The sequence below is a fragment of the Leptosomus discolor genome, chromosome 1 (genome assembly GCF_034619465.1).
Source record: "Leptosomus discolor isolate bLepDis1 chromosome 1, bLepDis1.hap2, whole genome shotgun sequence".
Lineage (NCBI taxonomy): Eukaryota > Metazoa > Chordata > Aves > Leptosomiformes > Leptosomidae > Leptosomus > Leptosomus discolor.
The window spans coordinates 184,811,005-184,833,747 of NC_141391.1; the positions used below are offsets into that span (position 1 = coordinate 184,811,005).

Sequence of the window (22,743 nt, forward strand, 5' to 3'; positions counted from 1 at the left end):
AGAAACTGGGCGCTTAAATAGTGAAAACTAACTGCAAGCCACCGTGGCCCACAGCTAACGCCAACGCCTGTACAGAAGAAGGGCATCCTACAGCACAGAAAATCCCACAAACACCTTATCCATGCGGAACACTATTTCGGTGACACACGTACAATACATATTTACACAGACCAGGCAGACGAAAATACTCGAGGATGCTACCAATGGTAAAGTTAATAGCAAAACTGGTTCCATGTTTGACTTAATGGAATTTTTTATGGGTTTTTAACATGGAAAGAGACAAGAATATTCAGAATTAATCATTAGAAAAGTGCTACAAAAATACTTCATGAATACTTTAAAGATCTAAACTTTCAAAGACTTCTTAAACGAGAACACTGAAATCACAGACTAATTCAGGTTATAGGGAACCCCCGGAAATTATGTGGCCCAACTCTTGCTCAAAGCAGGGCCAACTCCTCAGCTAGATCCCATTGCTCAAAATTAGATACTCAAACTCCAACCGGACAGAAGAGGATAGAGACTGCAGGCCTCTTTGGGGAGCTTGCTCCTATGTTCAATCAACTGTTATGATTTTTTTTTTTTTTTTAACTCACAATATCTAATTGGAATTTCTCTTGCTGCACCCTCTGCTCATTTCCCCTCATCCTTTCACCATGCTCTCCAAGAAGAGCTTGTCTCTGTCTTGACTACAACCCCCCATCAGGTAGCTGAAGGCAGCAGGAGGGTTTCTACAACCAGTATCAAAACTCTTTTGTTTAGAACTGCAACTAGGAAATTCCTCCCTATTGACAGGTTTCTGAAGAACAGACAAAATGAGCAGATTCTTATCAGAAATCATTACTTCCACCATTATCAAGCTGAAACACAGCAAAACAAAACCAAGGAAACACTCAGCTTGTAAGCTGTCAGGAAAAACCAGAAGCAGCGTGCATGGCGATTACTGCCGCAGGGAGGAACTGCTACTCCTTCTGCAGCATAAAGAACATTTCCTACTTAGTACCACTAGTCAGTAGTGGTCTATTTACTTACTGAAGGATCTTCTACAAATGAGAGGAAAGCTGACCGAGTCATTCATTAGAGCTACCCCAGGTTCAGCCGGGAAAAGCCACAAAGAGGCAGCGAGTACGGAACGCAACTTGGCGTGTCACCCCACAACCTCAGGAAATGATCCTAAGAGCTTGTTCAGCCCTTTCTCAGGCTGAGATAAAAGGGCACTGCCAGTGGAAGCTGCTTACAGAAGGATTCTTTTTCAGAGTCACGCAGTACTGCCTTCAGGAGGAAAAAGGACAGACCTACAGCAAAGGCTTCTCTCATCCGTCTCCAAAACTTTCACCTGTTCACATTTACCAGACACATTTCAAGAGTCTGGATCACAAACACTGCCTTAGGTAAGATGATGCTGAGCACTTGTGTGGGGAACTACACAGAGCAGAACTGACGGAGAAACTGCACTGTCAACAGACTTACTGTGGTTTTTAAAGGGTAAGTAAAACCTGCCTATTGTTTGGTACTTAAAGCAACAGAAACAACATTGCCCACTGGTATTGGAAGAAACATACAATGCTTACCTGCGACCACATTCTGAATATTTACCAATATTTTTTAATATTAAGGCAGCTGTTAATCGGATGTGTTTAGTTATTGGTCCCTCTTTTTCATCCTACACAAAGAGGAAAAAAAAAAAATTTTTTTTAAAAAAAAAGTAAGAGCCCCGTAGTGGCAGGCAACAATTAATACCTAATACTTGAGTCAAACAATACTAACTGTGAAATCTCTGAAGACAAGGTTTCTTGATCCCCTCCTTAATGCCATTAGGGCAGCACTCGGATGATTCACAATGGCCTTCTGTGCTCTGGGAGTAGAGGCAGGACCCCCTGCAGTTGGCTGCCTACATTAGTAAAGAAAGAATTAATAAAAATAAGCTTTGCACCACTTTCTAGAAGATTAACAACTCTGGGCATCTATTTTGGAATTTTTTAAGCTATCTGAACAGAGACATAAAGATCCATTAATACTTGGTGCTGGTATGCGATTTGCCTTTTGTTTCCACAGAGATAAGCCTTATCACAAAGCTTTCAGAAGAATCATGGGCTTTATTTTACATGAAAAAACCCCACTTCTCTTGAAAAAGTACCGCTCATCACCCACGACATTTGTGATGGAAAAGTCATATATTGTACTAATGACATAGCCACTTCCTGAAGTATAGCTACTTAAAGGAATGTTTTATCAGACAGGTTTTAACAGGAGCTGTGATAGCAGCTATGCAAATGTCATCTGAGATTTGGCCAGAGATTGTCCTTAAAATATAGCTATTCAAAACTTGACACAGCTCACTGGGACCATTAGACACTAAGACAATATAAAATACATATTAACTGTGGTTAGTGAGGAGTAATATAAAGTAATATGATTTAAGTTATGATCTAAGACATAAAACATCTAATTGTTAAATCAAATCAAACCTTTGTAAAACCAATTACCTGTTACCGCAGTTTTCAGACTGAGATTAATAAACCAAGCAGAGTATTTTACAAAGCTGGTACAAATAACAAATGTAGCGGAAGCAAATTCTCCATTTTCAGTATTAACACTGAAGCCAAAGCTCAATTTCATGTAAAACTCTGAAATTACTCATGCGATTAGAGTTTAGAATGTATAAATATACAACTTCACTTAATGAGTAAGACTCAATGTCATCTCAGAGGAAAGTTTTGCAGTATCAGTGGTGAAAACTATCACCGTGCTTCAATATACCATGATGAAGTCTTCTAAAACCCTAGTAGAACCTGATCAGAAGGGCAAGTAGTGCTCACTTGCAAAGGTAGCATAAATAAAGCATGCTCCGTTTTTAAAAATGAAAGTTAGCCTCTAAGAGTATTATTTAAGCATCTTTCACTGTAAGTGAATACTCTAAGAATGAAACTTGAATTCTCTAATCAGAGAGACTTTCTTCATGATCTGAAATTCTAACAAGGAAATCTAGTTAAAAATAGAAAATGGTTCATACGAGTGGTTTTAAACCACAAACCAGACAATTAAGAAGCAGTAACAGACAGACTCCTCCCTAAAAACTTTGCTCGTAAACATGCTATCATCCTCCCCTGAATGGAAATAAAAAGTTTGAAAACCTTTATGAAGTAAGGGGAGAAAGGCAGGGCCTGAACTAAGAAACTGTTGGGCAACGGTCGGGCAACGAAGTATGTTTGTAGGAGACCGAGTACCACAATAAAGGAATTATCGTCTTCGTTTTTAATTTCTGGAACATTATTGTTTTCTTGATATTGAAAAGAACAAGAATTCATCAACCGAGTCTGTTCGGAATGTCTCTCTTCAGCAGCTATCATACTATATTTTAGAAAGTGGAAGTACAAGTGCCTTGATTCTAGAAACACTGAAAAAGGGACAGTTGCAATAAATTAGTACAGTATTAAAAGACTGCCTTCTCTTTTTGATTTTGGAAAAAAAGAAGTTGATAAAAAGTTCCTGAGACATCAAGTGGGCTGACTTGTGTCTCTGGGCAAGTATCTCTCCCAAGACACACCTAGATTTCTTGAATGTCTTTAATTATATTATCAACTTAACTTCAAACCATACCATTCATCTTGTGATTTAAAGTTATCACCTGACCTACTCCCATGGTGCATGAAGAGTATTTTTGGTAGTTCACGCTCCCACCTTTGCTTCAGTGGCAACAAGGAAAAAAAATTAATGTGAATCCAAAAAGATTCAAATGCACGAAGCTACAGTCAACATACAGTTAATTGCTAGTGCTACCTGACCTTCCAGAATGTAATATTCAGCTACCTCTGAAAACCAGAAGAGGAAAAGTTAATAGAATACAACTTTCAAAGCAAAGAAATACAGAATTAAGGTATACAACCTACTCTGTAATGCAGCTTATCTCTGCCTACCTGGTTCTAGCAAAAGCCACTATGGATTTTTTCAAGTACGTACGGCATTATGACAGACAGAAGTTATGATTGGGGAAATGGGCCCTCGTTTGCCACACTGAGTTCCACAGGTTTCACTTCCAGCACCAGTAACACTCACTCTGTCTGCACTCTCGGAAGTAGGTGTAGTTTTACTAAATTGCGAGAGATTAAGTTGACCTAATTAAAGCCTCAAAGTTGACGGTTTACACCTGCTTCGTCTCGGCACCAGCTTTTCCAGTTGTTTCAGCTCCGTACAAAGTGCAGTCATACGGTCTATCAGTGGTGTGCTGATATATTTGACAAGTTTCCAGGACTCAACAAAAAGTAAATTAAGCCAAAACCTTGCAAGTCAGCTTTCAGACACGACCATGTAAGCCAACTTGAGGTTCCATTTGACAAGCCACTGATTCTGGAAAGCAAATTATTGAGTCCTGTCTCCCTCACGTAGCTAGTTGCTCCTTCCAGTTGTGCGAACATAACTCTGTGGCAGCGCTGTGTGGGTTACACATGACGTGTGATCAGACACTCCTGTTTGTGGAGTTCTTCTTTGGTAAAAGAGGAGTAGTGGAGACATGAGGGAAGAGAGTAAAAGTAACAGAGAGGGAACCTCTATGATTTTGTAAAACAGCTGAGTGCATTAACCGTCATGAGTGCTGACAGAGAAAGGTCTCGTCCCTTCCTTTTGTTCCAGCCCACCTCCTGCACTGGTGTTCAACTGACTGTAAGGCAAGTGTATTCCACACATCTGGGAAACCCACTTTTTAGATTGATTAGGTTTTTTTCAAAACCAGAATTGATTTACCATGCAAACACACACAAAAGCTAGTTCTTGCACTGGAAGCAATGCATAGCCATGAGAAGGACAAGGGATGGCTGGGAGAGACAAAACATCCTACTTTGAGTAGTGGGTGCTCTTATTTCAACTTGTATGCTGAAATCACATCCTTAGCACCTTGTGATACTGCAGTCTCAATATTTCAGTGAGAACTGGTTACACATATAAATTCCTACTTTCTGAATGTTACCTAAACAGGGAATTCTGCCTCAGAAGAGGGGATGTAGGAACGTTTTTTCTAATATGAGTACCTGTGCCAATTATCAAGAAGCCTGTCAGGACACAGAGCTACTGGACGTGTTATCCGTGTGACAGAGTATTTTTGAAAGGCAGAGCTGGGATCACATCATGCTAGTAGATGGTCTCAGCCCTGTGCTTCCCACTTACCAAGTATTTAAGACTACATCACCATAATTCTTCATTTTGTGGTTTTCAGAGGTCTGAATGTTGTTCAGTGCAATAGAACAAGGCACCATAAAGCAATCTTAAGTCTGTGTTAAGAAGTTTGTTTATATCAAAACATAAAAGGACTCCCAAACTAAATTTCTCAGCTTTCATACTCAACTTTCTCTGTTGCCTCCAGCAGCTTGGTAGTAATTTAACTAGATGCAGAACAGGCTGCAAAAGTCTGCCTGGGACCATGTAATTACATCTTTAGCTTGCCACAAAGAGAGTCCAGTTAGTTACTAACAAGGACCTGCTCTTAATACACTTGTACAAGTAACTGAACCCTGAATAACTCCAGTATTAACATAACCATCCCCACAAACCCACAGCAATGGGCTTGTGCTCTACAATATTAATTCCAGATGGTTGAAATCATTTTGGGAAAGGGGAGAGCCAAAGCCGATTACAGGTAGCAGCACAGAATCAGAAGACTCAGATGAGCTGATATTTAGCTTTTTTGCTTGTTTAAAGGAAAGTTTATTACAAGAGTGTCCCTGGATCAAATCAACCCAAATTTAGGCCACAAAACTGAAAGGAATACAGCAAGTTGCAAGACAATCCATCTCAGCTGTATGAAACAGCTGAACTGTCCACAACAAATAACTTACCATTTGGATTACAAGCACTTTCCTGTTACAGTAAAAGTAACAGTGTCCAGTTGGAAAAAATCAGGAGAATACGTTGAGAGCAATGTTCATCACGGAGTATTGATCCACATACCTTTAAAGAATTACCTGTTCTTTTTATGATAACTGCAACCACATCTCCCACACGAGAATCTATTCCCTCTTTTGCCCATTTTGACTCACTTGTAATGGTCCTCGAATTTGATTACTGTTCTACACTCTACATATGCAGAGTTTCACCTGACAAGCCGAGTTATAACTACACAAATTCTTCCAATAATTACTAATTCCCCCATTTTCTCTATTGCTAACGAGGGTTAGGTCTCTTACTTATTGGAAGGCTTCTGATTTCCTGCTTGTCCATGTTCGTCTTGCTTTAATCCTGCAAGTAAAGCATCTCTGGAACAGTGCTTATCCTGTTTGGGGAAAAGGGAAAGACCATGAGAAAGGTGTGTGAAAATTTGCCATGAAATTCCTACTATTTTCTGAAGTAATATGTGAAAGAAAATCTGCACCTGTAAATGGGTAATGAAGGAAAACCTCTGCCGCTGGAAAGGTTCACATCCCTCCCATAAGCACTGCCCTGGGTAGACATCTTTTCCTCCATGTTCAGTTGCTGCATGATAGAAAACCTGTGATGGTGTCTGAAACCACCTACAAAAACAGGGCGAGGGGAATTTAAGGTTTTTTCCAGTTAATGGTTAAATGCAAACATCAAACATAAAATCATACTGGCTAAACGTTTTTATGACTGGCAGTCATGCTCAGACCTTATTTAAACTATAAGTGGGAAAAAAAGAGGTGCACACCATTCATCCTATTTGCTCTCAATACCATACGCTTGTCAAAACTGATGGAATAAGAGATCAGTCTCAAATCAGTGCTCTTTAGCACCTGAATTCTACATATTGGGGAAACAGCTAGATATCATTTCCTGATGTACCCAGAAGTCGAAAAATGTCACTTATGTGACCCTTTTTAACATCTTCACTTAAATCTCAATTTTTAAAGTCACAGAATCATAGAATAGTTCGGGTTGGAAGGGACCTCCAAAGATCATCCAGTCCAACCCCCTACAGTGAACAAGGACATCTTCAGCTAGATCAGGTTGCTCAGAGCCCCATCCAGCCTGACCTTGAATGCTCCCAGGGATGGGGCTTCTACCACCTCCCTGGGCAGCCTGTTCCAGTGTTTCAGCAAATGAAAATGACTTTCCAAAACCTCAACCTAAGCACTTTGCCTGCTGGCAGCCCCAAAGCACAGGACATGAGGTATTTCAGCAAATTAAGTGCTTCTGCAACAACAGAAAAGATTAAGTTGTCCTAAGCCTGGCTCTGTAATACTGTCAACGGTATATTTTGTGTTTTCTTACGTTCTATTTAGGGAAAGCACAGGTGTGACATACCTTACAGCGAGTTCAGCCTGATAAAGGCTTTCTTCCATTTCAAACTGAGAGAAAAGTTACACCTCACTGTGAATGCCAACTCAAAATACTGGTGAATCAACAGTTCTTAGATCTGTGTTTTCAAATTGTCACATAGACAAAAGATATGCTATTGTAACGTACATCAGATGGTAAGGGAGAATCTCTGCATTTCAAAAAGTATTAAATGAAAATAGCAAATGACTCAAAGTGGGTGTGGGGGTTTTTTCAGTCTAGATACGTTTTAAGGGGTATGTCAAGTGTTACAAATTACATCCCTTACTTCAACAGAGAAAAAATGGCCAAAAGAAACAGAAGACTTAGCTGCTCACAATTCATTTCACTACAACTAACCCAGCTCATCAACACCCACTTAAGCCTTGGACAGAAGAGGTCTAGAAGCCTAGTTGCTGCCTTTTGGGAAGTCATTACCACCAGCTGTCTTCACAGACTTGCTGGACAGATGCCACTGGCGCAGCAGCCTCACCAAAGAGGAAACACATGCACCCACCTCAGCCGCTCTGGTTCACATGCCAGTATTCTAGTTTCAGTTAGCAAGAAAAGTATTTTCGTTTGACTGAACTCACTGGGCTGAACAGTGCCAAGAGAGAGATGACCTCCAGTCAGAAACTTACAGCAAGCAGCCAAGGATGAAGCAACACCTTAAACCTACAGCAGTCATTTACGGACAAGATCAAGTCAGAACTCTCAGCATATGAATAGCAGATCAGTAGGTGCTTTGATCCAGCCGCCTCCTTCCACATGTCAACAGTGTCCATTAGGCAAACACACTTGCTGAACGCCATAAAGGTGTCAAAGAGCTAATTTCACCCAGAGACAAGTCTTAGTTACAAACTAAATACTACCGCAATAGCTACCTATAACACAGCAACTACCTTCTGCATAGGCAATGAACGCTACTCTCTTAAAAAGCATTAATCTTTTCCATTCCAGTCTGCTCTTACTAATGAGAAGCTGGAAAGGAGAAATACCTGCCTCTTGCTGTTGGTCCAGACAGCCCACAGTAAGAAATGAAAATAAAATTATTTACATCTACATTGGCTCAACACGAAACTGGATGTTTCAGAGGACAGAAAGAGGTCTTTCCACAATAAAGGGGACGTCAGTATGTAAACTTAAGCCTGGCACAAACCTCTTTATGAATAATTCCTGGCACGGATGAAACAAATTTAATGGCATAAGCGAAACCCAAAACGTAGTTTAAAACATTTTATTCAACATGGCAAGGCTTTAAGAAAAATAAAGCTATTTCAGCTAGGTTGGTTCAGTCACTGAACAAAACATTCAGTGTTATACTTCGAATCACTGATCTAAGAAGATTCAAATTTACTATGACTTTGCAGAGAAAAACTATTTTTCCTTAAAGAAACACCTAAACACAGCAATAAAAAAAAAGCTTAAGTACTGAGAATATGGTCAGTTGAGTCTAGACTCTTGTCGCCCACTTAATTTCTCCATCATTCTGTTCAGCTGCTGAACATAACATTAAACGAATAGTGGCCTTGACAGTCAATGGAGATTCAATAGCGTTTCCAATTTACTTTTTAAATACAAAGCAATTCAAGAGCAGACGTCTCCTGCCTACCTGTGAAACAAAATAGCAGCTTTTAAATTAAGCCGAATAAAATTAGCAGTACTTGCAGACAGCTGAACTTCAAAGGAAAACACCTACTTTCTGTTACATCCTCAATGCAAAGTGCTGTGCTGACTGACACCTTTTAGAGCTTTGTTTTCACTTCAGATACTAAATCTGAATACATTTGTGAGAGGCCAATCATTACAATTATTTGCATAATTGGGCCTGATCTGGTTGTGGTTTTGAGACACTAAATCTGTTGCAGTTTATTTCAAAATCTTGGTATAACATTTCCTAATTCAGTTCTAAAAAACAAACTAGCAGAACCCACACCCACACCACTGCAATGTTGCTGAGTGCACCAGCCAAGTTACGTGGTAGGAAAAGAACATTCTCTTTTATTTATTTGTATTTATTCAGACTTACTGGTGGACTCACAAGAAGACTGATAATGTAGGATAATCATGATTATATTGTTGTTCCTCCTGCCACAAAATTTGTCTACAAATATTCACATCTTAGTTCACATGTGACATCAGCTTGTTCCATGGTTAGATGTCACCTCAACTCTGCACAACTCATCCTACGTAACTTTAGAAAGAAGAAAGTCTGTGACTTACGCTTCAAAACTGTAGTTCAGCAAACTCTTTAAGATGGTATAAGCTGGTGAGGCTTCTGCCAAGAAACTGCCCTACCTTTTCATTTCCACCTCAGTACAACCCACTCTCGTACCAACGCAGGGTTTATGCATCTATTGTGCAGCCAGTAGGGTATAGCTCTACAGTTAAGATTTATTAGTAGTAAAGAAGTAAAGTAAAAAGTAAGAAACCTCACATGTTATTTCTTACATAGAGCAGTGTCACCTACCAAAGAAATAAAAATCACTTAAGGTGAAAACAGGGCAATGATTTTAGAAGTGCCAGATCTCTCAGTACCAGTCAGAGTTTTATCAAAAATCTGTATGTCTTGCATTGACTTCATGATCTTTGAATTATGTTTGTAAGGAGTGAAAGAAACAGAAATTACAGCTTCAGGGGTCTACAGATTGTCAAACTGTCCTTCAGTATTCTTCTAATTCTGTTTAAATGCCTCATTTTCACCACCAGTTTCAAACGTTCAAACTTCTCCATCGTTTCATCCCAACTTTCTCATGTCTACACACCAGCCTTCTGCCAAATCAGCCCGTCTTTATGCTCCCTTTGTCTTGTCCTACAACGATGAAGTGTCTCACCCTTTTTCATGCCCATCCTGTATGTTATGCAATCTTTCTCACTGTTTTCAAAGTGGCTATTTGACAACTACCTTTGTTTCACCAATCTGTACCCTTCACTGAAAACTAAGCATATTCACAAACCTACCTTACTTTCAAAATCGGTGTCAAGACACATATACTGCTAACAAGGGTAGTATCACATTTTTATAATCCTACATCCAAAAGTCTGCTAGCTCACTCCTCTCTCTCTTAAGGACAACAACAACAAATCAAAAAAAGTCTTAATTTCTGTCTAGTCTTAAGGTTAAGTTTCTTTATATTTCCTTTTGTAACAATGGAGTCCTGTGGCACACAAATGGTATCATAATTACTAAAATTAGTCATAATCTAAGTAAGACTTTGACCAGGACATAGAAGTGCAACACCCTGCTCCTGCAAAACTGGAAACACAAGAAAGATTAAAAGCTGGAAACATAAAAATGTCAAGACATGATTTGTAACTGGAGTATTTAACTATTTTTGTATTTGCCACACAGAGAACAAGAGTCAGAGCTAGGAATTTTTCTTCTTTTCAAACTTAATTACATGACAATATTTTATTTATTACTGAAGCATCAATGTATTACAAGAAAGCCACATAATACTCATTTGATGCTCTGAAGTATAATTGAGAGCGTAAATGTCTTGCACACCCCATCTCAGCTTCAGCTTTCTCACTTCTCACTTTTTCTTTTCCCCACTAACAAAGTATAAGGTAACTTAAGGAAACAGAATGGACAGAACTTGTAGAATCACCTTCTATATATACAACCATTTGCTACGTATTAGTAAAAGGTAAATAAAGGAGCCATTTACTTTTTACAAGATTGCCACAGACACATGAAGTTCTGTCCAGGTTTTTTCATTTGCTCTGCGTGCTGACTTGCTGCAGTGTATGAAGGCGGCTGCAAATTGATCTGCTGGCCCTGTACTTGCACTGTTGGTATCGACGTTGCAGGTGTGCTCTGCAGAAAAAGTTAAAACAGAGTTTTAAACAGCGAGTATTTCAAGACTTGACATACAGTTTACTGTTCATTCAAAGATCTTTTGTTTTACACTTTAATCCACCCCAAGTTTTCAGATTTTAACACTCTCAACACTGAACAGGCATCAATAGACACAGTAACATGAGGGACATAAAACTTTTACACTGTAGTATTTATGTAGAAGTTCCTAATACTCAAATGACTAAAACTTATGCCCAAATTTAAATACAGAATTATGACTGCAAAGGGATTTCTCAAGGGCACTAGTGGAACAAAGATCAGCATTATTTTGCAAAAGGCTTTATTTGTTCTTTAAGAGAAGAAAAAAACATGTAAACTCAAGGGGATGCAATGTCATCAGCACAGAGAGTACTTTGCTTTCCTATGTAAATGCAGGAGACAATATTGCTAAAAGTAGTAAAACGAGCACTGATATAACTAAAACTGCTTTATGTTCTTTGATGAAATGGGTTTATGTGCTGCATCTGTGGGATTCTTGAACAGCCGCACTAGTCCTGTGTTAGTGAGCGCGTAAGAAAAGGTAAATCCAACAACGCTGAAGAAACACTATCAAAGACCAGCAGGCTAAAACTATGACATTCCATTTTCCCTACGAAACTTGGCAAATGATATAATTCTTCGAGCTCTTGTAAAACCAGCCAGCACATGTACCTTTATACAGAACATGCCCAGAATGCCTAAACATGCCGTACAACTTGTATACAGTGAATATAAACATTTCAGAAAGGAAAAAGCTGTTCCCCTTGCTCCCTTACAATATTACAAGACACTTATTTTAACAGTGAACAAAAATTATCTTGTGACCTAAAAGTGAGGGAACAAAGCCAAAATATGCCAATTTTATTTCTTTTTCTGAATAATAGATACCAAATGCTGGACTTCCCTACTTCAGAACAGTGTTCATGTCAGAATATTGTTTCTCTTCTTTTTTTTTTTCTTGGAAAGCTCTGGCCAGCAAGGTGTTTATAAAGATGATGATGATAAAAAAAATTTAAGTTTATGAATATTATCTAGAAGATCTAACATCCTTTTCTTCCCCACTGTTAGAAAAGGAACATAAAAACACTTTTTGAAAACAAAACTACATTCAAGCCTGTGTTTAAGCATATTATAAAAGAAGCACTTTCGAACGGTGCACACAGTACTCTGTTTACATCTTTACAGCTCTGTTACTGAATAGCTTTAGACTTAACTGTAAAGAAACAAACAGTTACGTGTAACCTCTAACATTTCGTTTACATACTGATCTTACGCTTTCTTCCTGCTGCTCTCTACTGGCATTGCGGGCAGGAGTCACACAAGGTAACGGGTTAGTAACTAACACAGATCGTACAATGCTAATAACATGACCAAAACGACAGCAAAAAAGCCTCATCAAAACCAAACCACTTCCCATATCCAAGCATAAATCCTGATAAAAATATGGCAAAACTCCTGGAGGCAGCACAACTATTGTATGATGCCTGCGATCTCTGCGCCTGAAAAGTTGCAAGAAAGGACTCGAGTCCATTAGTCATAACTACAAATTATTTGGAACTCAGCAACGGTTTTCATCTAGAGACCTCTAAGTTATTTTACATATTGCATAATGATCTTCACAATGTAACTTCACAAAAGGTAAACATGAGTGGAACCTTTTAAGACCGTCACTTTAACAACGCATTTTTGAAGAGAAGCTGAAAGTAAAATCGAGTGTCAGCAGTACAGCTTGTTTTGCAATCTTCACTTGGCATCCTGATATCAATATATTATGACGCCTTTATGTGATGTTTTATCCCTATAGAACTTCTGTCTCATTTAATGTGCTGGAGAGAGAGCGAGCTTACTGAATGAATTCAGTATTTCATTTAATTCTCATCATTCAATGTGTGGTTCATGTATTATTTACTCCATTCTAAGCAAACCCTGCAATTAATCCAGAATTATGAATTTTCTCAAGGGTTTTCCTGGCAAGCTCTCCTAGTGGTATTCAAAGGTTTTAATAGTGTCTCATTAAAAAATTGTTTACTTTAAACAAGGAGATCTGAGATATACAACACAAAATGTTACATGCTGAAAATGCAAGAGCACAGAAAGGGAAACAAATTTTCAGCACAAAAAGTTAAAATTCAGTTTCCCCTCCAATTTCTTTCTACACCCCCACCCCCCACCCCCTCCCCCAGTAAGGGGAAAAAAAAAAAAAAGCTGATAAGTTAAAAAGAAATTATCTTATTGCTGCTGTACTGCAAAGTAGTTGCGCTCAAACTTGCAGCATTAGGTGGCTACAACTTCCATGTATTTTTAAGTCAAATCTATTGCTTGCATTATCAACTGTGCTGATTATATTTTACAATCAACAGATAAAGCGAAGTTACGCTTGTTTTCCTAGGTTTTATTTTAGAAGTGTAAGTTCTATGTTCGAACATCTCAAAGCTTTCCTTTCTTTGTTCAGGAGAACACAAATACAACTAAGTTTTGTTTTCTTTTTTTTTCCCCTCCTCTATTTTCTTGCATCAATGTACTAATGCATGTTACACAGGGCATCAAATTAGGTGTAGTCTTTTTTTTTTTTCCCAGAAATGAAACTCCCTTTTCGCTAGAAATGAACCTAGAAATACTTGTTACGCATTACCTGCTTTACAGTACTGATAGGCAATGATTACGCAAACTCACTCATTTCTTTAATGTACGGAACTATGACAGACATTTAATTTTTCCTAATAAAGTCCTTCTGGGAGAAGTAACATCAAAAATTTCCCCATGGCATAAAGATTTCACAAAATTTCCTCCTCTAGCAAAAATATTTAATGATTCTTGGTTCCTCAAGAAATCAAACTCCCAATACTCTAGTACACTTGAAAGCACTTCACGGCATCTTTTTATAATCAGATTAGGCCTCTCCATGATATGAATTGCAACTGCCACCACTCAGCACTTGCACAAATCAGATCTCACTGGATGTCAGGACTGAAAGGTACCTCTAGCAGCATCATCTGTCCCAGTTGGTTTGCACTGAACTCTTAAAAGTACATAAATATACACCCTTAACGCCTGTACAGGCTACTTCTAATAAGCAGAAGGAGATTTGATATCTAGACTGGGTGACTTTAGATTGAGATATTAAGAGGGGATGGGGGAAAGGAAGTCCAGCATAGTCATGAAAACTAAGAATAAAGTGAAAAGCTTTCTGTTAACTGGAATGGACCGTTTACCAAAGACACTAATTTATTTTTTATGCACAAGAATGCCTCTATTTGGGCACACAAACTCCCTATGTGGCAGGAATAACAAACCCTAGTGGCTTGGGGCCAGACATGGCCTCCACCTCCACTTCACAGAACAATGGTGCCATTCCCGGTATGTATCAATGGCTAACTACTTTAGCGTGACACCTGCCCATTTTATTTAAAAGGTCTACTGTGCCATCAGCAAGAGAACACACTGCATCCCAGTGTGATGGGGGTCCTGTTGACATATAGGGCCATATGCAGTTTAAAAGCATTAGGCTGCATGTTTTCTCCCATCATTACCATGCGCGCACTCATGGTAAATACATCTAACTCAACCATAAACAGCTAGTTACTAGTAAAAATATTTTTTTAAGTTTCATAGGATTTACAGTTTGGTATTACAAACTTTTCCGTTTAGCTTCTTCATGATAATGAGCAAATTAACACAGCAAGATTTGAGTGTGAGGAAGGGATCAGGTGGATGGGTAGATACTAAAATAAATGTTCTCTTCTTGTCAGATTACTGAAGTTTAAGTCTCCTTGCAACAGCGTGCTTCACAAGTGAAGAGCAATAAAAGCACAGAGGTTCTGTATTTCAGTACTTCCAGCTGAGAAACTCATTTGCTCTGTGGCTAGGAATGAATTACACCTCCTGGAGCTACACACCTGCTTTCTGGTGCATGGTAATTCTCAGCTTCCCAACCAATAGAAAGCAGGAGCAAACAGCTAAGGCAATGCTCACGGATTCTTTGCCACCGAAATTTCCACACAAGCATGTTTCAAGTGGGCGGCCTTAAGAGAAATGGGCGTGCATTGTTTATGAGGGGATGGCAGTGATGAGCAGGGGAGTGATTACTCTGAACACCAGATAAGTCAATTTAAATCAGATTTGCCTGCTTCTAGGAATGTGGTGTGGTATCAGAGCATCCCTTCAAAGCACACACCAATTGGGACTAACCAACATGGTTATGTTCAACAGATGTTTTGGAGGCGTTTGAACAGGAATAAAAACAAGTGGGAAAGAAAAGAAAGTGTACAAGTAGGTAATTGCTCGTTTCATTTTCTTTTTCATCCACTGGTCCAGCACAATGCCTCAGGAAAGCAATAATCCAGGAAGAGGGAACACCAAAATAAAAGAAAAAAGCCAAAAAAGTGAAGTGCCAGTTCCATCTCCTCTCAGACTACATTTCATGAGCTTACAAAATACAGATGGAGATAAAAGGAAAAAAATCGCAACTCTGTGTATATCACATGTTCCTCTTCTGACATAACCCATATATCCATAGCTTAATTTTTTATAAAAATGCAAAAAACTAAAAAAGCTTTGAAGTCAGTATGTATGTGTGTGTGTATATATATATATATATATAGTTATTTTTCAATTAGTTCTGCTGAAGAGTACAATTAACATGCAATAATCACAGGTTATACACAGTCCACACCTGTACTTGTCTAACTGGATTTCGATAGCACTACATGGGCTGCCCCACAAACAGCAACTATATCGTTTTCATTATTTCAGTAGGCCATTTAAATCAACATTTCCCCCCCAAGCATATAGTACCAGCCCATTTCAAACTACCATTCATATCATGAAACAAATCTTAACTTTTATATCCCCTTAAGGATTATTTCACTCTCTTTCTTGCTTTCCTTATTGTTCACGTTGCTGCTCCCTTCCTCCTCTATTTGTTTACCCTTCCTTATCTTCAGTCCAAGCGTGTTGGCTTTCTCCTCTCTGCAGTTCATGACAACTAATCCTGCTGTAGTTGTATAAGCAATACTCTCCTCCCTCTCCGGCCCACTGCATCTCCTTTTCCAGTCTTCCTGTTGGGTTTTAATTTATTTATTTATTTATTTATTTATTTATTTTTACAAATTTGCTTCTTCTATGCCTTTCTCACTTCTCTGAAATACAAGCTCTAGTTTAAAATAAAATTTTAAGATGACAAGCGAACAGGCAATCAAACACTAACAGCTTCAGCAGCGATGTAATTTTGCTATAGTTAATAGCCCTTTATTCCCTGTCCCTCATAATTTTTCTCCATTTCCGTGTTTTTATAATCAATTTCACACTGTTTGCAGAAAGAACCATGTTCTCCTATTTCTTCTGCAAGACAGGCAGTATACATTAGGTACTGGAGAGAGGATAAAACAATGCAGATGCTCAAAGTTGTCCTTAGCTGTTCCCTTTCAAAAAGCTGGGGACAAGGAAGCTGCTTATCATACAAGGATGACTCTCAAAATGGGAGGGAGAAAATAGATTACACAGGGCCTAACCTCAAAAAAAGTCATCAGTAAAACTCACACTGAGTTCATGAGAATTTGGCTACATCTTAGTATTTCTGGATGTCTGAAAGACACTCCTAAAAGCAGGCTCAATACTGGAAATACCACCCGCTTTCCCAGAAAAACGATCACTATTGCAGCTGTTCAACAGCTTTGGAAAAAAAAAAAAAAGCTGGCCAGGATGATTTTGGTATTGTTTATAGTCCAGCACATTAATTGTAAAGGAGTGGTAAAGATCCTTAGAAGTCTTAAGCCAAGTACTATAAAATTGGTTCTATTATAAGTCAGTACCTAGCATTATCATGACAGGCATGATTCAAAAATAGCCGTATGTAATGGTTAAGGCAATTTAGATAACAAATTAGATTGCAGGATGCTCTTCCTTTCTTCAAAATAACAGGAATGTGGGAGAAAAGGAGTTAATTTTGATCTTGGTGAACAGACAGCAGAATGGGCTAACTTCCATGGAAGCAGACATTAAATCAGGTTATTTTGATCTGCAAATTTGTATTCAATGGCAAACCCAGCCAGCAGCATTTCTGTTTGTACCGGTAATGGAAAATGTAGGAACTGTTAATGATGGTGATATTAGTGACAGTGTAAAAAAGAAACTATCAGCACAGAAAATATTTTTTCTTTTTTTTTTTCTTCCCCTTGTATTACCATGGTATGCATTATCTCACATTAATGAAATAGCTAACTGTATTACTCCCCTCTGCTCAAAAATCTGAAAGTCTGACAGTTTAGTAGCTGTTTGAGACACAACTGAAAATTCTTGTCAGTCACATGTCCAGGGAATAAATAACCACAGATAATAATTACTCCATTCCAGAGCCACAGCCACACCATTTTCTATTCCAGCCAAATCCTTAGCAAAGCTATAATAGAAATTCAAACTGTAACAGCTAAAGACACTGACTGTAAAAAGCAAGGCATAGCTAATATAGCCACACTACAGAAAATCTAGTGTGTTGTCCCTATGCTGCTGACAGACACTTTCATATTGGTCAAATCATTTCTAGTAAGAACAAAGATAAATAACGTATCACAAAAATACAGATCTCTGATAACACCCAAGTGAAAATTCACGAGTGAGCTCAAAGACGTTTTAAAAACATAACTCTGGGCGGTGTGCCAGTAAAAACAAAGAAAAAGAAAGAAAGAAAAAGGAAAGAAAACTTGTTAACTGTTGGTCCTGATTCCTGACAACTACACGAAGGTAAGTCAAAAGAGCTTTCAACAGAAACCTAACTTGACACAGAAAAAGAAGCAGCACTAGCCATCACTTCTCAGATGTTGAGTTCTAGCTCTGTTAAAGTCTATACCTGCTACCTCGTCAAAAACAAACAAAAAAAAAAATCAATGAACCAAACACAAAAGGAAAGGAGAAAGAAGTAAGACCTGTCTTACCTCAAGGTCCAAATGCACTAACATACACTCAAGACTTCAGTTCTCTCTCTGTCTGTCAGAACTTTGTGACTGCCAGACCGACTGTTCTATTCTTTTTGCTCCTATTCAAGTCAGGAACGCTTTTGGAGCAGGATTTTTTGTCCACGTACAAAAGTAAAATAAATTCTAGAGACTCGAATGGCCTCAAACATGATTATCTGTACTTATTAATACTTGTACAAATGATGGCCATACCTCCTGTCTAGTAAGGTGTTATAGTAACCACTTTCAAATGGTTACAAAAAAGTTGATCAAGAAAAAGAAATAAAGAGAAAAAAACCAAACAATGCTTATTTTATTAATAAAATAAACAAGTGTTTTGTAACAAACAATTATAAATATTTCAATGAATTTACAAAACAATGCTTTCTCCTGACTGTAGTGAACCCCTGCAGCAAGCCTTTGAAGACCACCTTTAAATGCAAGAGCTTCAACTCATTTCAGCAAGCCAGATGCAGCTGCAGTGATTAACTTGCAAAAAACCATACTCACCCCTCCATAAGCAGTAACAGCCAAGAATAAAAAGCAGAACAATACTGACATTTTTACAAGACCATACAGCAAATCATTGTTGTTTTCAGAACAGTTAATCCTTTTAAGGAAAAAAAAAATCAATGAGCAGAAGTTCTTTCCTTATTACTTCTTATCAAGCTACAAACTATTTTGAACTCCATTACTGTCATGGACATTGAAGAAGTACGCAAACTATAAGAACTTTAGTCCATGAAAGAACAGAACGATCATTTTCTGAATATTTTAAATACTATGCAAGAGATATTGATGGAGTTCACATTTTCACCTGCGTTATTTCACAGTATTAGTCAGAATCACAGTTAGAATAAACATAAAAAGAACACTGCAACATACCTGTGTGACCATGCTTTGTATATACGTGGTTGGATGCTGCTGCTTTTGTTGAACAGCACTTTCTATTGCTACTTTCGCTACAGTGCTTGGATCCGCTCCAGCTGGCACAGCAACCATAGTTGCACTGCAACCAGCATTGTTGGGGTCACTGATTGTAACGATTCTAACTCCTACTTTATTTGGAATTCCTGGAACAGTTTCCCTGTCATTATCCTCTGCTGGCCTCTTTACAGTTTTGCATTCTGCTGTGCCATTAGTAGACCGAACTTCGGATGACAGGGTAGACTGGGACACTCTAGGTCCTGAGTGTGGAACTGCTATGATTTGATGCCCCTGTATAACAGAGGCTGTAGATTGTGGTGAGACAACTACACTTGGGCGTTGCTGAGGCACATCTGAATTCAAACTTGAAGCTAGAGGTCCATTAGGTAAATCAGTGTTGGTACCACTAAGTTGCTGGGTTAACAGTTTTGCAGCCTCCTGTGTACCGCTTACAACAGGTGAACTACTCAAAGTTAATACAGGCCCATTAGAAATTCTTTCCCCTTGATCACCTTTGGCAGTATCTTGCTGCGTGGCATCCAAATTCCCTTGTTGTTCCACTGAAGATATCTCACCATTTCCTACATGATTGGAAGTTTTGTGATTTGGAATGTTTTTGCTCAAATGAGAACCATCTCCTTTATCAAAATCACAGATTCCATTAACTAGGGGCTTCTTCAAATCACTTTTAATGTCCTGTGTGTCCATTTGTTCAAAGTTCTGCTTTCCAGGAGCTCCGTTCTCACCCATTTCTAATGATGGCCCATTACTGACTTGTGAGCACTGATTGGCCTCATTCTGAGTTTTCCCTGAGTTAGAAGGAGGTAGACTGGAGTCACTATACTTTCTCCCATTTAAAAGACTTCCCACCTGCATTTCATTTTCTTTTGCATCCCCATTGCTGGTGTTTGCAGCTCCTCTTCGGCAGGAAGGATTCTCCATAACTTCAATTTTACGTTCATGAATGTGTAAACCTGTTGCTTCCTTTGCTTCTTCCTCCTTTTGGCAAATTATTTTATCACCTTTGAATGGGGGAGCAGCAGTACACGGTGATTGTCCAGCTGAAGGTGCTTGAGTAGCTGGAAGCGTCTGCACCTGTAGCCCAACTCCTGTCTGTGCTCCACTCACTGCAATTCCTGCTGGAGCAATGATTTGAGTTGCATTTCCCTGACTCACAGTTGCAGTAGCAAAACTCGTATTTGGCACAACTGTTATCGTAACCTGGTTGCCAGTAGTCCCTTGGAAAATAGTTGCTGGGCTGTTTGAGATCAACTGGCCTGGCAATATCTGTAAATTAGAAATGGGTACTGTTTGTACTGCCCCTTGGGGCTGGATTGCACCCGGGACCAGCTGAACATTTTGCTGTCCAACTAGCAGCTGCTGAGCTGGAGACTGTCCTTGAACTCCAAAACCTGGTGCCTGGTTATTGGCCATCTGATAAACCACCTGAGGGCTAGGAGCTCTTGCATTGTTAGGTGGAGGAATCTGTGGAGCTGGGAGTATAAGCTTCCCCCCTGGAGTTGAGGGGCCTCTTTTCGGAAGAAGCAGTTGTTTTATCAGACTAGACTCACCAGAGTTAGGCTGGCCAACTCCTGTATTAGCTTGTTGTGACTGAACTTGCATTTGTAACGGTTGTTGTACCTGTACCTGCTGCTGCGACGATGCTGGTGAATGTTGCTGCTGCTGTTGCTGCTGCTGCTGCTGCCTCTTTACAGAAAGCATCTGGCTGACAGTAGGAGGGGGTCCTTGTGACTGAGGAGTGGTAGATGAAGATGACATAACTGTAGGGACTTGATTATTTGTAACCGGACCTGGGGATGGTGAAGAAGATGGAGTAATGCCTGGCTGTCCAGTCAACTGGACAGTCTGACCAGCGGGAATAGAAGCTGGATTAGCAAGCACTATTTGATGAATGGCTGGTGCGTACGTCTGTCCTTGCTGAGCTGGCTGGCTTACGATCACTACACTTTGCTGAGATGGTGGTGGAGGCTGCTGCTGTGGCTGCATCGGCTGCTGTACCACGGCGGATGGAACTTGCTGAGATGGCAGAGGCTTTGGTGCAATATTCTGAAACCCTACCCTAGATGTTGGTGGGTTTTGGACACCTGCGATTGTAACCACCTGCCCAGCTGCTACTTGGAAATTTTGAACTGTGGTGGCAGAAACAATGTTAGATGCAGAGGTTGTGACGTACTGCTGTGGTGCTATGATGACCGTATCTTGTTGCTGGTTTCCAGCAGAGGACTGCTGAGATGATGTCTGCCCAGGTTGTGACGATGTGCTGATTAGCTGTTGACCCTGTGAAACTGCTGAACTGCATGCTGGTATGTTTTGTACTCTGCCAAATATATGACCCTGAGGTACAGCTTGCTGAATTACCGTAACGGGAGTGCCTGAAGGTATCTGTCCTGGTACCACTGCATGCAGTGGAGACTGTTGTTGAATCACAGGTTGGTGGTGAAGCAATGTCTGAGAACTAACAACAGTAACAGACGGCTGTTGTCCTGTAGTGCTGTGGTTTTGATTAGAAGCTTGTGGTGCTCCTCCTACAGCAATAGTAACAGGAACTGCAGACTGCGGAACAGAGCTCTGTATTACTGTGGCCTTCACTACTTCACAGGATATTGGACCTTTATTTTGTATAACAGTCACTGGAGCATTTTGTTGCTGCTGTGTATGAATAGAAGGATTTTGTGGAATTCTAGAAACAGTCTGTGCCACAGTATGAACACCTTGAATTGGAAAAGACATCTGTGTTGCTGTCAAAGTTGAAGACTGGTTAATAGGGGTCCTCTGATAGTGATTTCCTACGCTTGGTAGCCCATGCGGGATTCCTGTTGAAATAAACACAGTAAAAGTTTGGAAGCAAAAGTCACTTCAAAACACATTAACATAACAAATTTTTTTAAATCCAAGGCTTGAATTTGTAAGTCTATATGAAGCAGTTTCTCTTCTCAACTATACTGCATCTGAGTTAACGATGCAGCAACAATGGCTTGTCTGCTGACTGGCAAGTTCACGGGTTACATGTCAAATACTAGAATGGCACGCAAGTACATACTGCAGCATTATTCCTAATGTTACTGAATAAAATCCATCAAAACATGTGGCCCTGACTTCCAGTGCTTTCAAACTATTTTCGAAAACTTTTGCCTTTTATTGTCATTTCAGAATCAATGCAACATATTTGATATTTAATTAATTTTAAGACCTGCTGGCGAAGGAGACGAAGACACATCAGGAATTGAATCAACCCGGACAACTGGGGTAGACGAAGTTGGTTGCTGCTGATAGTACATCTGAATGGGAAGTGGTATAGCTCGCCTTTTCACTCCTACCACATGTATATGTGCTTGACCAGTGTTACTTGGATCTTCTACTCTCTTCACTGTATGATTCGGAAAGACAGTTCTGCCAAACACAACATAAGTCTATGTTAATAAACACAGTAACTCAACCCTCTTACAGTGTTTTTGTTTTAAGTAACTGCTCTTGTGCACAGAGTAACTGCATTAATGCCTGCATCTTTGCAATACAGCAGGATCCTCTAATATCATCTGACTATTCATCATTAAGGACTAGCAGGTCTATCAGATGGTTGGCCAAGATCTCATACAAATTAAATGAAAACTACAATACATCCAAAAACTACTTTGGAAAGAATTAAGGACTATAAGCAGAGAAGGAACCCTATCAAAGATCCTGAATAGAGTGAAATAAAACTAAAACTCTGAACATTTGTTTCAATTAAAATTCCGAAAT

At 39.3% G+C, this 22,743-nt stretch overlaps 1 protein-coding gene across 2 annotated transcripts in view; it reads right to left on the reverse strand.

Annotated features, from left to right (window-relative positions):
• The window catches only part of ARID2 (AT-rich interaction domain 2), a 104,197-nt gene that overhangs the window by 1,263 nt on the left and 80,191 nt on the right, over nt 1–22,743 (reverse strand). For both annotated transcript variants that reach the window (XM_086480405.1, XM_086480399.1), the window contains 7 exons: nt 22,193–22,392; nt 18,940–21,815; nt 10,935–11,083; nt 6,362–6,500; nt 6,177–6,262; nt 1,768–1,891; nt 1,572–1,663 (listed from right to left, as the gene is read on the reverse strand). In XM_086480405.1, coding sequence (XP_086336531.1) covers nt 1,572–1,663; nt 1,768–1,891; nt 6,177–6,262; nt 6,362–6,500; nt 10,935–11,083; nt 18,940–21,815; nt 22,193–22,392 — 3,666 coding nt within the window. The remainder of the gene's footprint in view (nt 1–1,571; nt 1,664–1,767; nt 1,892–6,176; nt 6,263–6,361; nt 6,501–10,934; nt 11,084–18,939; nt 21,816–22,192; nt 22,393–22,743) is intronic.